Source organism: Sparus aurata, chromosome 6, assembly GCF_900880675.1.
Source record: "Sparus aurata chromosome 6, fSpaAur1.1, whole genome shotgun sequence".
Taxonomy (NCBI): domain Eukaryota; kingdom Metazoa; phylum Chordata; class Actinopteri; order Spariformes; family Sparidae; genus Sparus; species Sparus aurata.
Genome location: NC_044192.1, coordinates 5,655,145 through 5,670,105, shown reverse-complemented (window position 1 = coordinate 5,670,105; position 14,961 = coordinate 5,655,145). Strand labels below are relative to the sequence as shown.

General features: G+C 41.7%; 2 protein-coding genes across 4 annotated transcripts in view; both read left to right on the top strand.

Annotated features, from left to right (window-relative positions):
• LOC115583623 (uncharacterized protein C20orf85 homolog) overlaps nt 1-75 on the top strand; it is a 2,023-nt gene extending 1,948 nt beyond the window's left edge. For all 3 annotated transcript variants that reach the window (XM_030420678.1, XM_030420677.1, XM_030420679.1), the window contains exon 5: nt 1-75. This exon is cut by the window's left edge and continues 194 nt beyond it. The gene's annotated coding sequence lies outside the window, so the exon portion shown is untranslated.
• A 1,740-nt stretch (nt 76-1,815) lies between these two features.
• On the top strand, nt 1,816-12,726 carry LOC115583622 (charged multivesicular body protein 4c-like). Its single transcript, XM_030420676.1, has 5 exons — nt 1,816-2,201; nt 8,552-8,729; nt 8,882-8,996; nt 10,016-10,142; nt 10,244-12,726. Exons 1-5 carry the CDS (start codon nt 2,018-2,020, stop codon nt 10,300-10,302), a joined length of 663 nt encoding a protein of 220 aa, XP_030276536.1. The 5' UTR covers nt 1,816-2,017; the 3' UTR covers nt 10,303-12,726.
• The last annotated feature ends 2,235 nt before the right edge of the window (nt 12,727-14,961 follow it).

The window sequence follows — 14,961 nt, the reverse complement described above, 5'->3', positions numbered from 1 at the left end:
GTGCTGAATGTGGAGGAGGGGGGAAACAGAGCGAGCTGCGAGGATGTGGTGTTAAATAAAGACAAATGAAACCAACCTCAAGATTTTATATATCTTAAAACATTAATATGTGTGTCTCAGAACCTTTGATTCTGTAAACTATGGCTGTCAGGATTATATGTTTATTGCGGACGACACGCTTTACATCTTAGTGTTGTCTTTGTCTCTTCTAACTACTTGCACATATGTGGCTGAGTTTTATTAACATTAGCTAGCTACCTAAGCTAGCACACACACACACACACACAAAAATGGATGTTGACATTTTTCTCTTGCTGTGTTCTAGAACAATCAATTAATCTTTTATTTGCTTTCAGTCATCAAAAAGTGAAAAATACGAATAAATCAAAAGTGAAAATTGTTCCTGTGTGGACCAAAATACACAACAATATATGATATACAGAAATTTTCTCAACATGGCCAACAAAATGGAATACAAGCACATTGATTCTTATATTGTTGACCTGCTTATGGAAGAGTGTTGGGTCCAATCAATCATCCAATCAAAAAATAGTCATTATAGCACATCAGGACATAGTACAGTGTAAATCTGTAGACAGAGAGTTGATTTTAAACAGGTAGCACTCTAATACTACTAGTAATAATTCATAATAATAATAGATTTAGCATGGACTGGACAGAATCACCTGCGGCTGAACATCAGCAAGACCAGAGAGATGGTGATAGATTTCAGGAAGAAGAGGAAGATGGCTTTCCAACCTCTGTGCATTCTGGGAAAGGATGTGGAGGCGGTGGAGGATTACAAGTACCCGGGTGTTACCATCAACCACAGACTGGACTGGAGAGCTAACACTGAAGCTGTTTACAAGAAGGGGATGAGCAGACTTTACTTCCCGAGGAAGCTGAGATCCTTCAACGTGTGCAGCAAGATGTTGGAGATCTTTTATCAGTATGTGGTGGCCAGTGTACTTTTCTTTGCTGTGGTTTGTTGGGGAAGCAGCATCGGAGCCAGCGACACCAACAGACTCAACAAACTGATCAGGAAGGCTGGCTCCGTGATTGGCTGCAAACAGGACACTCTGGAGGCTGTGGTGGAGAGGAGGACACTGAAAAAACTGTTATCCATCATCCTCTCCACCTTCTCCAACTCACACTGGTCAGACAGCGGAGCACCTTCTCCGGAAGGCTGCTTCAGCTTCGCTGTCGTAGCAACAGATACAGGAAATCTTTCCTGCCACAATCCATCACTTTATATAACAACTCTCTCACCTCTGCCTGACAGAGAACTCTGGTCTCTCTACTGTTTGTTGTATATATTATTATTGTTATAGTATATTTTGCATATTTTGTTTTGTTGTATATATTATTATTTATTGCTTATAGCACACTGTGCACTGTATGTATACACTATGTATATATTGGATTCTATTTATGTTATGTATGAGGTGTTTTATTTGCTGACCCACTACTGCTGTAACAAAATAATTTCCCAGTCTGGGATCATTAAAGTAATTCTATCTATCTATCTATCTATCTATCTATCTATCTATCTATCTATCTATCTATCTATCATGCATTTTTATGTTGCCCTCATGTGCTATTAATAATAACAAATGTCATAAGTTTGAATATAAAATGCATAAAATCTTTATTCACAAATATTAAACAGTCATGTATGTAAACAGTTGCTAAAAATAACCACAATTGAAGAGCAGATGTCCTAAAAAACCTTTGACACCATTCTTTTTTAGGGAATTTTCCCCTGAACGCCTCACGCATGACTCACGTTACCGCGCTGACGTAATGACATCACGAGGCCTGTGCGGGCGAAAAGGCGGAAGAAGAGAAACAACAACAACAGCAGCAGCAGCAGCAGCAGAAACCTTCCGGCTCGGCGACGGTTAGTTGGCGAGAAGGACAGCGGAGCGGGTTAACGATCACTTGTTCGGTCTCACAAAGTCCCGGGCGGGTTCTGTACAGGTCCACACAGTCCTACGTGTTTACATTTAATAACAAAATGTCGATATTTGGTAAGTTATTCGGCAGCGGGGGTAAGGGTGGGAAGGGGCCGACAGCCCAGGAGGCTATCCAGAAACTCAGAGAAACCGAGGAGATGTTGGCCAAAAAACAGGACTTTCTGGAGAAGAAGATCGACCAGGAGCTCATGACGGCGAAGAAGAACGGCACGAAAAACAAACGAGGTGAGAAAAAAGCTCCTGAACTGCTGGATTTTGACGTGTTTTTGTGAAACCGCTAGTTAGTTAGTTAGTTTGGTGAGTTAGCCCGCAGGCTAACGACGGAGCAGGAACAGGAAAGTTGGCAGTTGACAGCCTCACCTGAGCGAAGGTCTCCATTTTTAAATGTCGGCAGCCTCGGTGTTTGTGACAACACAACCAGACAGGAAAGTTACCAAACTACCAGTCAGTAAACTCAAGTTTTAGCTACACTTACTTCACACTTTACTAATGATAAATCTGTAAACTACAAAACTGTGGCACGTTCACAGACTTATCGACAAAATCAGCCAACATTTAACATGTTAAACAACCTAGAATAACATAAATAATGTTTTAAGTAAGAATATCACGCTAATAAATGTGATTTTTGCAATTTTGTGGATTTGTTCCGTTGATTATGTAATCGTTCCTCCGCCTTGTATCAACACCACAGCTGCTCCTGCTGACTCCAGATGTTTAACGCTGCTCTCAGATTATGACTCTCATATCTTACTTTTATATTTAATTAATTAGTTTTTGTTAAATACAAATCTATGAACTTGGTTAGCCACACATTCAGCTGTGTTGAAAGTATTTCCAGAGTCCTCAAAAGCTCTTCTAAACATTTAGTCTGCTGTGTGATTCATACAATAGTTTTAACCAAGTTTCATCATGGTGCCTTCAATCCAAACAAGGAAGCAGACTTTGAGACATTTCCTTGTTATCTCCTTCCTTGATTTTACTGTTGAGGTTACTTTATGGTCCTGTATGACATCATATGGTGTCGACTGTGGACACACAGAAGTACACAACAGGCGCTACATCTGCTTATTAGTTTATTTGCTCACAGTTTGTTGCAGGTTAACTGAGGTGATGCGTCTCCAGTTTCACTTCAGAGTGTTTTTGGAGAAAAGAAAGCTGACTGTCCTGATAACCTTCAGTCAGAAAGGGTCTTCCCTGTCATGCAAGGTTGCACTGATGCATTTACCTCTCAGTTACTTCACTAGTTGTTAGAGATTATTAGTAAATTACACATTGAGGTGTGCCAATATGTAATTTCACCATGACAATCCAGCTTTCTGGAGGCCTGTGAACGCAGCACAGCGCTCCCGTCTTCCTCAGGAGTCTCGATTTGATTAGTGTCATGGGAGTGCCGGACTGCTCAAACAGAGGCAGAGCGCCAACAGGAGGATCTGCCAACAGCGTGTCGAGCTTTAGCTGCAGTGGACGTGACTTGCTATGACAGTGTTAGATTTAAACCTCTGAATAACAATCGGCAGGTATTTTACATGACATACAAAGAGGGAACTCGCTGCCCAAAGACTGTACGCACATTATGTTCTCTGTCTGAGCTTCGACTGTGGTGGAGGTGTGGTGGTTTGTTGGATTTGCTTAGTGCTGGCAGTGTTCGTGGCTTGAGAGAGCGCAGGATACGGTAACTCTGCCACAGACTGCTTTTAGCACCGGCCAGCAGCCCAATGCTTGTGAAATATTAAAGTTTCTACATTTACACAAGCGAAGACCTTTAATATCAAACGAAGCAGACGTTTACAGTGTTGTATATTTTAAGTCCGTGCTTCTACACTTTACAACAAAGTCTTCATCCGGTTCCCTGTTTGTCTGGTTGGATAAACTCCAGGACAAATATGGTGTAATTTTAGTACCACCCAGCTCTAATTGTAGTGTTTTCAGGAGCGTTGTAAACACATTGTGACTTTACCGTGTACTGCAATATTTTTGTCACAGTAGTTGAGGCAAGGAACCATGAAGATAGCACTTCCCTAATTACACAGAGCCAGAGTGCCAGCTGTGGTTGCTGAGAGATTTGTGATGCAACCACAAATCCTCTTGAGGAGAAAGACACAACACTAACGCTCAGACCACGAGCACTGTCAGCTCCTTTGAAACTGGTTTTAAAAGTCCCTTCATGAAATTACTCGGTGCATAAGCTTCCAACCTTGAAACCTGATTTTCAACATAGTTGCTCGGCCTCGATCCGGCTGGGGGATGCATTAACGATAAAAACAATCCATGAATTCTTCTTAACAAACCTTCCACGATAACATCATCTGCATGGTTGCTCTAGGTTGGTGTTTCCACTTTTTACCGCCGTGCTTCACCTCCTTCTCGTCAGGTGTTTTTAATGAGACCAGTTGGCATTGTTGAGCATTTTCCACTTGGGTTTGTCCTCCAAGCTGTAGATCAAAATATAAATAAAGAATGACATCATGGAAAGAAAATGCCAATGTAACAGCAGTTAATACGGTACGTCAGCTAGGGCTGCAACGTTAGTCAGTTCTTCCATTAGACAAGCTGTTTTAAAAATGTATAAATGTTTCAGTCATTTACAAGCAAACATGTTAAACATTTGCTGGCTTTTGATTGTCATTTATGAAAGTAAATGAAGAGTTTGTGGTATTGTGGTTAGTAAATTTCTAAAAACAGTGACAATACTCAGCAGATTGATAGAGTGCATACATCCACCAGGGCCCAACAGTTCCCTTTTGTACTCACTTATAGAGCCACGTAAACACGGCTGATGTTTATCATCGAGATCCATGCAAATAATTTATGAAAATGTCTAGAAACACATCTATCTGATAATGTTTAAAGGTTCCTGGATCAGCCCCCTTTATCCGAATCCACACAAAAAACTTAATGACGTCTGTTCTGGGCTGAGATGCATCCTCCTTCCAAGTTTTGTTGAAATCTGTTGTGTAGTTTTTGTGTAATCCTGCTGACAACCAATCCAACCTAGAGACTAACACGGGTGAAAACAGAACCACCATGGTGGATGTTATGACGGCTAGTTTCAGCCCTGACATCAGCAGTGTCGTTCTAAATGTCTCACAGGCAATCCATCATTAAAAAGCCACTTTCTCTCATTAAATGATACCAGCATTAGCTAATTAATATATACATTTAATGGTAAAACGCCACTGAAGCTGGCAAGTGGTCGGGAGGAGCGAGCAGGACAACAGGAACAAACAAACAGTCACATTAGTGACTTTGTGAAATTAGAGGCGGAGGTCTGAATGCAGCTGTGCTGCTCCAGATAATCTGATCATGATTTGTGTGATGTTGGGTAACGATGTTATCTGTCCAGATATAGGGCCGGGCGCTCTCATAATCAGATGAGACTGGAGCTGTCAGCTGCCGTCTGGCTCCTGGTGCACCAGACCGACTACATACAGCACACTGATAAAAGTGTGTGTGTGTGTGTGTGTGACAGAGAGAGGGAAATAAACCCTGTTATGTTTTAAAAGCATCATATTGTAATGACATGGAAGGTTTCAACAACTCAACCCTGTGTCTTCATTCTGCAACTTAACATTTCTTCTTTCAGTTTCATTTTGTGCTTCTGCTCTGGTTTGGTTTGGGCACAGAAAACTCTCAGTTAGCGTTCGGAGAAGATCATATTTTGGATTAAATACTTGTTTTGGTCATCACAGACTTGGCAGGAGATGTCTGATATGGCTGCGATTAGTCTTGAGGTTTCCCCTGTAAATAAATGAGTTGTGGTGAAATCATCTCCCTGTCGTTTGTGTAGTTTTGAATCCATAGTGTTTGTTTTTGTCCAGGATACAATGTGCAGTCCGTGTCTTCAGCTGAGGTAACAATGCCTGGTAATTCGAACAAACCAGGAAACCATTATCTGGCTGCACGTCAGTGAGCTAGACGGCTTTTTTCAAATCATTCATGTGGCGTTCACTGCCATCCTGATAATGAAATTCCCCACGATCAGCTTATTGCGAGTCTCTTTTTTATCCTGATCCAGGATCAGATCTTTTATTGTCCCGTCCCTCGTCAGTGGTTTGATTCCCTGCAGTCAAGTGTTCACGGGCAAGATACTGAAGCCCAACTGCTCCCGGTGGTTCTTCCATCGGTGTGAGCAGGTGACATCTTGTATAGTCACCTCTGCCACCTGTGTATGAGTGTGTGTGCGTGTGTGTGTGTGTGTGTGTGAACAGGTGAATCCTGACTCGTGTTGTGAAGCACTTTGAGGGGTCGATAAGACGAGAAGAGTTATATAAATAACGTCCATTTAGCATTTTTCGTGCCATGAGTCAATATTAGAGGCCTGAGTTTGGATGCAGTGATCACATTTCATGACGTCCGTGTTAACAGGAAACTCGCTTTTGTTTTTCAGTTTAAGGAATTCAAAAATATCTTACTAACATATGTTTTAATCAAGTGCACATCCGTGTGTTTAATTCTTCTAGCTGTGTATCTGTTGAACGTTTTCTTAAAGATCCAGTTGAAAAGATAAAACATGAACCACAGACTGTTTCACAGGGTCAGTGAACAGCGGACTCTGCCTTCCACTGAACTTCCCACTGACTAAGTCATCTTTACTGCAGTTCTCAGGTGATGCAGTTACCTGTTGCTGCTGAAGAGGGCGTCAGCATGCAGAGAGTCATTCACAGCTACACCCAAATCCTAATCTCAACAACCATTAACTTTGATCCCTTGAAACCCTAAACCTAATATAACTTCTATCTCATCGTGTAATCTTGTTTGTGAGATGAAGCTGTGATGCAGAAACACAGCAGCTCACACACTTAAGACCTCGTCACTTCGCTGCCTCGTCACATGACTCAGCAGCTGTGAGTCATCGGCTCCATCGTGGAGGTGGTTTCCCATTTCAACACTAAAGGGGAATTCCTCGTCTTCTGACTGAGATTATTAAAGATAAATGCCAAAACATATTTGGCACAAATCACAGACAGATACTGAAGTGCTGCAGATGGAATGTACATTAAAAAAAAAGAAAAATATAGTGAATTAATTAATTATTTAATTGACAAATCAACACTGACATTCTGTCATTTAAATAATCGATGAATTCACTAATTGTTTCTTTAGTTTGTTGAGAGTTTAATCAGTGTTTCAGTGGCAAAATGACTCGTGTTCCAACTTAACATTGGAGGATTTGTGGCTTTTTAATTTTATATTAATGTTAATTAATGAAAGATATCTTTGGATTTTAGACGGTCGCTCTAAAAAAAAAAAAGACACGTAGAGACGTTTCTCCTCATGCTACTAAAAGGTGTAATGGCCCTTTTTTTGGTTGCTATTTTATGTAATGAACAATTGTTTAATCAACTGAAAACATAATTTAAAATAGTGTTTGTTGAATCTTTAATACACTAAAATAATTTTAAAAATGATGCTACACAAGGCTGAAGTTAATATACATATATTGTCATCGTCAGTTAATCTGTCAATTATTTTCTTGTCTTGTCTCTAAGTCTTAATTTTTTTCAAAGTTTTAAAAAAAAGAAGTCATAGGGATGGGACGATCTTATAAATAGATAAAAAAGCTTTAATAACACGTGTTTGTTTTAGTTTTATTACATTTATTTCACTGATTATCAGTTATAATACAAATACATAATATTTTTAATTGTAAAGGTGGAAAACTGCAGGTAAGGCTGTAGAGTCTTTGGGAGGTAAAGGGACTTAACTTGAGATTTGACTCTACTTGGCAAGAAAAACTGAGTCACATGTCTGTTATTATATCAGGATAATGTGAAAAGGACGAAGTTGATGACTTTAAAGATCGTTTTGTCTGACCAGCGGTCTGAAATCAAAAGATATTCAGTGAACAAACATCAAATCCAAAAGCCTCTCATGAGAGAATTGGATTTTTGCTTCATATACTGCTTAAGCAATTAATCATGATCAAAATAGTTGTCGATTACAGCAACATGATGTCACCTGAGGAGAAAGAGGTGTCACCTTTTTGTACCCAGTCAAAAAGACTCAAACAGATCTTATTATTCCATCTGGTTCTGATGAGACCAGACCTCCGTGAGCTGGTTGAGATGCAGTTTATGGTTCAAGACAGAAAAACAGTGATTGGACGAACCCGAAGCGTTGTGTGTCTGCAGGCAGAGATTTTGGCTCAGACAGGATTTTGTCAGATTAAGAGAGTCCTGCTCCATCAGGACAAACACTGAAACTCAGCATGCAAACAGTTCAGTCCTCCTCCTCCTCCTCCTCCTCCTCCTCCATCCCTCCTGCAGTCACACAATAGAAGCTGTTTCTGCTGCATGATCACTAAATACCAAAGGTCCGCTGACCGTGGCTCGATGTTCTGGGTGTGCTGCAGCTCGTTGTGTCTCCGTCACAGTTCCCACGTTCACTTGAATTGTTTCAGGAGCCCTGCGTCTCCAAGCAGAAAGAATCTGTCTGTTACGTGCCGCAGAATTAGCCGTCTGTCTCATTCCATTAGCACAAATTTAAAACCAGACCGAGAGTGTAAAGCCACTTCATTATATGAGCCGTCTGCATCACTGACTAACCTTTTCACCGCCCCTCTGTCTGTGCAGCGGCTCTACAGGCCTTGAAGAGGAAAAAGCGCTATGAGAAGCAGCTGGCTCAGATCGACGGTACGTTGTCCACCATCGAGTTCCAGAGGGAGGCGCTCGAGAACGCCAACACCAACACGGAAGTGCTCAAGAACATGGGCTACGCTGCAAAGGCAATGAAGGCTGCGCACGAAAACATGTAAGAGATGTTGAGGAACGAGTCAGATCGTTCTGTCGGAGCTGAGGCTCCTGTAGGAAGTTAAGATCATCATCAGTTTAGAGATTTTAGACATTTTTGTATGTGTGCACACATGTTCATGTCCTCTCTCTGTGGCCTCCTGTGTTTTACAGGGACATCGACAAAGTTGACGATCTGATGGCGGAAATCACAGAACAACAGGAAGTGGCTCAAGAAATCTCAGATGTAATTTCCAGACCGGTCGGTTTTGGAGAGGATTACGACGAGGTGAGAACGCCGCATCGGTTCTGGGTGTCCTGATGGATCCTGGAACGATCAGGGGGAACGTAAAGCGTTAAACGTTGTCAGACACAAACCTCAGAGCTGCTCGGGCTGTAGAGGAGCGAGGATAAACAACTCGAGACTTGAGCTAGTGACCCGTGATTGTTGAAAAATGCAATATTGTGCCTTTTAGAGCTCCACCAGACCGTCATGAATGATTTATAGCATAACAAAGATGCACGCAATGTCTCCATGATCAAATGCAAACTGTCGACCACACACTCAGTCACTTCATACTGCACACAACATACCGCATGAACATTTAAACATGTTATCAACAGCAGATGTATCGAGCAAAAAGTCTTCTTCAAATCACAACACCACCGACTCCTCCGTACGTTTGTACGCCAGCGATCGCTAAATGAAAAGTGTTTATTGTAAATACGTCTGCAACTTAACCCGCTAACGTCCTCACTGTAAAGCTGTTTCTGTGAGGACGTTAGCTGGCTGGCTCAATAGTTAACCTGGCACTCAATTTCAAAAACACTGGAGCATTAATTTTGGTAAAACTGCCAATATTTGATATCTACACAATTGATTTAACGACTCAAATATTCTCAGAAATGACGTTAATGATGAAACAGTAAATAAAACTAGGCTGCGCTTCATCTGTCTCGGAGTATTTGTGGGATGTGGACAAAATCCACACACTGTGCAGTTGTGGCACGAGAATAAAATGTTGGAAATGCAAAATACATATGAGAGAAATTAGCCTCCCATTATAAAAAGGAATTCAAACTATGTGACGTGCTGACACGAGGAAACTCCAAGTGTTTTAACAGGGGCAGAAAATAACATTTAAAGGACATTTTAAAGAGGAAACAAAACATTAAAACAAGCTAAACATAGAAAAATAAGCTAACAATAGAGAAGAGACATGCCAGTAACAGTTACAGTGCAGTGTAAGGTGAGAGTTGTGTGTCGCTTGATGACTTACATGTGTGTGTTTCATGTGTGTGTGTCAGGACGAGCTCATGGCCGAGCTGGAGGAGCTGGAACAGGAAGAGCTGGACAAAGATCTTCTGGGAATCGAAGGAGCAGAGGACGTTCCTCTACCCAGCGTACCGTCTACATCACTACCATCGAGACCAGGTATCACGCCTCACCTGATAACACACACTCACCTGAACGCATCACCAACATCTGCAGGGTGAGATATTTAACGTCCATGTTTGTTTCTGTTCCCTCCGCAGCCAAGAAGGAGGAGGACGAAGACGACATGGCCGACCTCGAGGCCTGGGCGGCTAACTAAGCTAGCTGGCCCTGCTAGCTTAGCCAGTGCCCCTCACCTGTCTGCCTCTGTGCTACCAGGCTGGTCCCAGACATCTGGAAGAGAGACAGGGACTCTGGGCTGCTGAGCTGGCTGCCGGCTTGCTGCTCCGTCATGAAGCCTACGTCTCAATATCTTAACCATGCCCCCAACCTTAAAGTATGCACTTGTGTCCACATTCAAATGAAACGAGCCCAGGCTTCTCTCTTCTGATTAATGTTACAGTACGAATCTCTCTTGCTCCAGCTGTGCACTGCTCTGTTTTCTAAAAGGGCACAGAGCAAATGTCCTACCCCAACAGCCTGCGGTTATGTCAACGGAAGTTCTGTTTCTGGGGATGAAGAGTGCATGAATGTGATCTTTTGGTCAGAAGCGTGCAAGTGCATACTTCTAGGGAAGAGCGTGTGTGTGTGTGTGTGTGGGGGGGGGAGACAGGACGAGGCTTGTTTCTGGGAGGAATGTGAAGAATCAACAAATGTGTGAGGATTAAAAAAAAAAAATGACAAAAAAAAAAAAAGCTAACACAGAAGGACGACATGACTCAGCCATTTTTCTGCTTCCTGCATTGTCATCTTTCTGCTCTTCTGCGGCGATGGCGACAACTCATCGTCTGCACCGTCTCTGCTACATCTCAACAGCTGCAAAATAGAGAAAACAATGAGAATGTAGGAACTTCTCACTGAAATATCACTGTCAAACTACAGGACGATGGGATGCTACAGCAATGTGAACATCTTGTAAGGAGGATTTGATCCCTCCGTCAGCCATATCTCTCCATCAGTCCGTCACTCACACTCAGTTTATAACACTAATGCTGCCAAAACGGGCTTTGCAGCTTCATTTATTTGCATTCTCCGATCTTAAAGCAGACACGGCTGCCTCAAGCACAGGGTTAGGGTGTGGGTCTTTTACAGAATTTGCTTAATGAAACATTAAACAACCAGACAAGAGAAGAGAAAGATCCTTCTTCTGTGTTTTTTCTGCAGGTGTTGAAAGTTAGCTGTTAGCTCGCAGGCTTATTCAACAAACAAAGGTGTGTTGAAGCTAACAAGACAATGCTAACTTTTCCTTGAAAGCTGATCTTGGTGGTTCCCGCCCGTTTTTTGTTTTGCGTTTTGTTCATTTGAAAGTGTTTTGAGCGGTAAAGGTATTCAATATTTCACAAAACGGCAAAGAAATTAGGAAAAAAAAAACAGTTCTCCTTTTTATTTCCCCTTCAAATCACCTTTAGCCGTGGAAATATCTCTCTAGATCCGTTGGGAAGTTGGGAACCACAGCGCAATTAAGCCTGGTAATCGGGTACCTGCGTGTTCTATTTCTGTGGATGGAGTTTCAGCTGAGAACTACAAGAACAAGCTCACACCTGCAGAAGCCGCAGGCTCATTCTCAGTTAGCGAGTCAGTGCAGCTCCTTTTCAAGGCTCTCCGTCGGGCGTGTGAGAGGTGACGGTTATGAAAAGATCTTTCGTCCCTCAAGGCGACGTAGTGATTGCACCTCACAGGAGAGAATGTGCAGGCAGAGAAACTGCTTGAAAGATTATCACATCTTCATCCCAATAAATATTTATATACATGCAAAAATCTTTGTTTTAATAATGACATCAGAGAGATAACTTGATGTACTGTGTTGCCGTTATTTGGAGCTTGACTCACACCAGGTACGAAGGCCCATTTAATAGATTCACCATTCTTCATCAGGTACAACTTCTAGCTAACTAGTGGTTTCTAATCATCCAGTTTGACCAGACATACAGAGATCTGCCTTAAATGTTTCTGCCTAGTGGAGGTACATAAAATATAATTTGTGTTACGCTCCGGAAAGTCCACAAAACACACTGGCGACTAAATTAAACTAAGGGAAGGGTCCTCGGTTACACCTGCAGCGCCTCGTCTGTGGTTTAACAGTGATATTTACTCTGAGACGCTCCTACATCGGTTGAATTCAGAGGTAATGTGTGTGATGAGTGTGTGTGTGTGTGTGTGTGTGTGTGATGTTTTTCAGCCTTTTGACAAAGTGACCTCTTTATGAATATTTAGTCGAGCTGAGACGAGCTGGAATACTTTAATTTGCTCCGAGAGACGTGTTGGTTTCATGTTGATCTTCACGGTAACACAAAAAAAAACCGGCTGCAGCAACACTTCCCTCCTTCTGACAGCTGACACATTTATGCATGGACGGACTCGGGTCGATCCAGAATCAGAACCACATGATGAAGACCTACTTCAGCATGATCAAATTAAATGAAGATTTGACACTTTTTTGCTCATTTTTGTAATTTAAAAAATCATCTTATTGGAGAGTGGGTCGACCCCGGTCCTGATATTTACAGACGAGCTATTGAAAAAAGAAACTTGCAAATGCCAATAGAGTTTGTATTTCTTTTTTTTTTTCCTTTTTTATTTCTGTTTTTTTTTTTTTCCTGTTTACATAAGATATCACTCATATTCTGTCTGGCTGTACTGAAACATCGTGTGGCCTGCAGCCAGTACAGAAGAAAGGTTGGACTTTGGAGATTCTCCATGTGGCAGCCGTGTTGCTCTCTGACTGGGGTTGTATACAGTTTATCATAATAAAGTTGGGATTCAATGCAAAAAAAAAAAAAATATCTGACACTTTCATCTGTTCATACACAAATGAGTTTCTCTTTCATGCCTTCCTTTAGAGTTTGGTTCTGTAGAGTCGACAGTGGATTTGCATTTCCAGATTTTCCGTCTGGCTCCTCAGAATAATTCTCATGTTCTATTTTCTCGCTTTCATCTCAAGTACTTTACTGTAAAATTTGGAGGTGCAGAATATTAAAGCAGAGTGTAATTATCAGAGGGTTTGCTTTCGGTAGAGATTAAACCTTAACCACGCTCTTCTGATCACTGAGCCTGCTGCTCAACGCGCTGTTGTGATCCACAAACTAAAAAAAACAAACAAAGTGTTTTCAGTTTTACTCACCACCTCAAATCACCAATCATAAGCCTCTCAGTGCAGGACGAGTCGTCAATGATACCTAAATGTTTTACAGAAAGAGAAAAGAGGGACTGACGTTAAAATATCTTTCATTAAGATGTTACACGTTTGTACAGAATACAGACACACAGAATAAGAATTTGTTAATGTTAGCTTTCCAACACGCTGATCTTACAGTGTCAACAAAATGTAAAATTCTAAATGTTAAGTCAAAACCGGTGTGTGCTACAAACAAGATGAACCCTTATTAAGATATTCCTGACATTATTCAAAGCCTCTGCACTGAACACACTGACTGAAGTTTAATTAAAGATGGTGTTATGGAGTTATTTCAGACCCGACATCCTTAAAATGAACCGTCATGTTTACACAAAGTTAACTGAAAACCTTTCTGATCCTCGCTCTCTGCTGCTGCTCCGAGCTTTGACAATTACCGCATTTGTTTCTGCTCGCTGTACTCTGTAGACCTAAAAAATGTACCTTATGTTCACATGTTTGTTCCATATTTAAGCTATTTTATTTGTTGTAAATATTAATGAATGCTCCTTTATTGCAGCTAGCGACTCTGTAATTCCTCTGACACCTCGTTCACACAGCCTGGATACAGTTTTAACAAATCAATAATCCTACTGTGTAAATAATCCTATTTATGCAGAAAGTCATAATTCCCTGTGAGTTAAATACATTTTAAATCCGATCAAAGCATTGCAGTGGAATATCATGAACTCTCGACCGGAGTAAAAACCTGTGAGACTTGAGAGCGGTTGGGTGTCAGCCCGCTGTGGTCCTCATCAAGACCCCCTTGAAACAGGCTCTTAAATTAGCTGCAGGGTTGTGTTTCTACCCCCGATAGGCCGAGTTTAGACCGTTCAGCTTCAGGCCTCGAGTCTCACGCTGTATTTGATAGTTTTCGGGTGGAGGATTCACACTTGAACCCATGAAGTCACTGGTTAACTTTAAAAACGTTTCGAGTTAAGTTTAAACCTTACTTTCCTCCTCGGTGGTGCTTTTATTGTAACACAGTTCACCTGTGCAGGATTTTAGCGTCCGATGTTCAAGTTACTGACGTTTATTGAAGACATCCTGATCTGTTGTCTTGCTGCACCCACATCAACTCGCTCAGTCAAGGTAAAAAAGTGGGGATTACCTGTAGTTGTGAAAGACTTGGTGTTGTGTGAGGACTTTTCCCCCTCAGTGACACTGAGACCAGGTCCAGTGTGGAGGAAATACTGGAGCAGAGGTCAGAGTTAAGGTTGGGCAACAACTATTCTTAGTACATTCACACACATACGAACGAGTGTTTATCTTTCTTAACTTTAACATGTTTAGCAAAGACCCTCAGCCGTACAAGTGTCTTCTATAAGAGATGATGCATTCCTTTTACTCCATTTACCCGCCATTTTATTGATACTGACAACAGGCTCACGGCGAGGCTCCATATTCCAGCTTCACCCGGAGACTCACAAACCAACAAGCTAACAAATCTAGTTATGAGTGCACATGATAAAATGCAAGAGAAGTCTCAGTACCGATGTGACATCTTTGACCAACTGGCCCTGCGGTGTTTATCAGGCTGTGTCACCATAAATTCACTCAGCAGTCTGACAGGTGCCACCAGTTTCTAACCCAGACCACCGAGAACCAGTAAACTGCATTTATGTTCCCACCTTCCACTCTGGATTT

Bases quoted from the DNA above. Each gene is read 5' to 3' on its own strand.
- LOC115583622 (XM_030420676.1), top strand. From the start codon at position 2,018: ATGTCGATATTTGGTAAGTTATTCGGCAGCGGGGGTAAGGGTGGGAAG. The intron at 2,202-8,551 runs GTGAGAAAAAAG...CTGTCTGTGCAG, and splicing joins CGGCACGAAAAACAAACGAG to CGGCTCTACAGGCCTTGAAG. The intron at 8,730-8,881 runs GTAAGAGATGTT...TGTGTTTTACAG, and splicing joins AAGGCTGCGCACGAAAACAT to GGACATCGACAAAGTTGACG.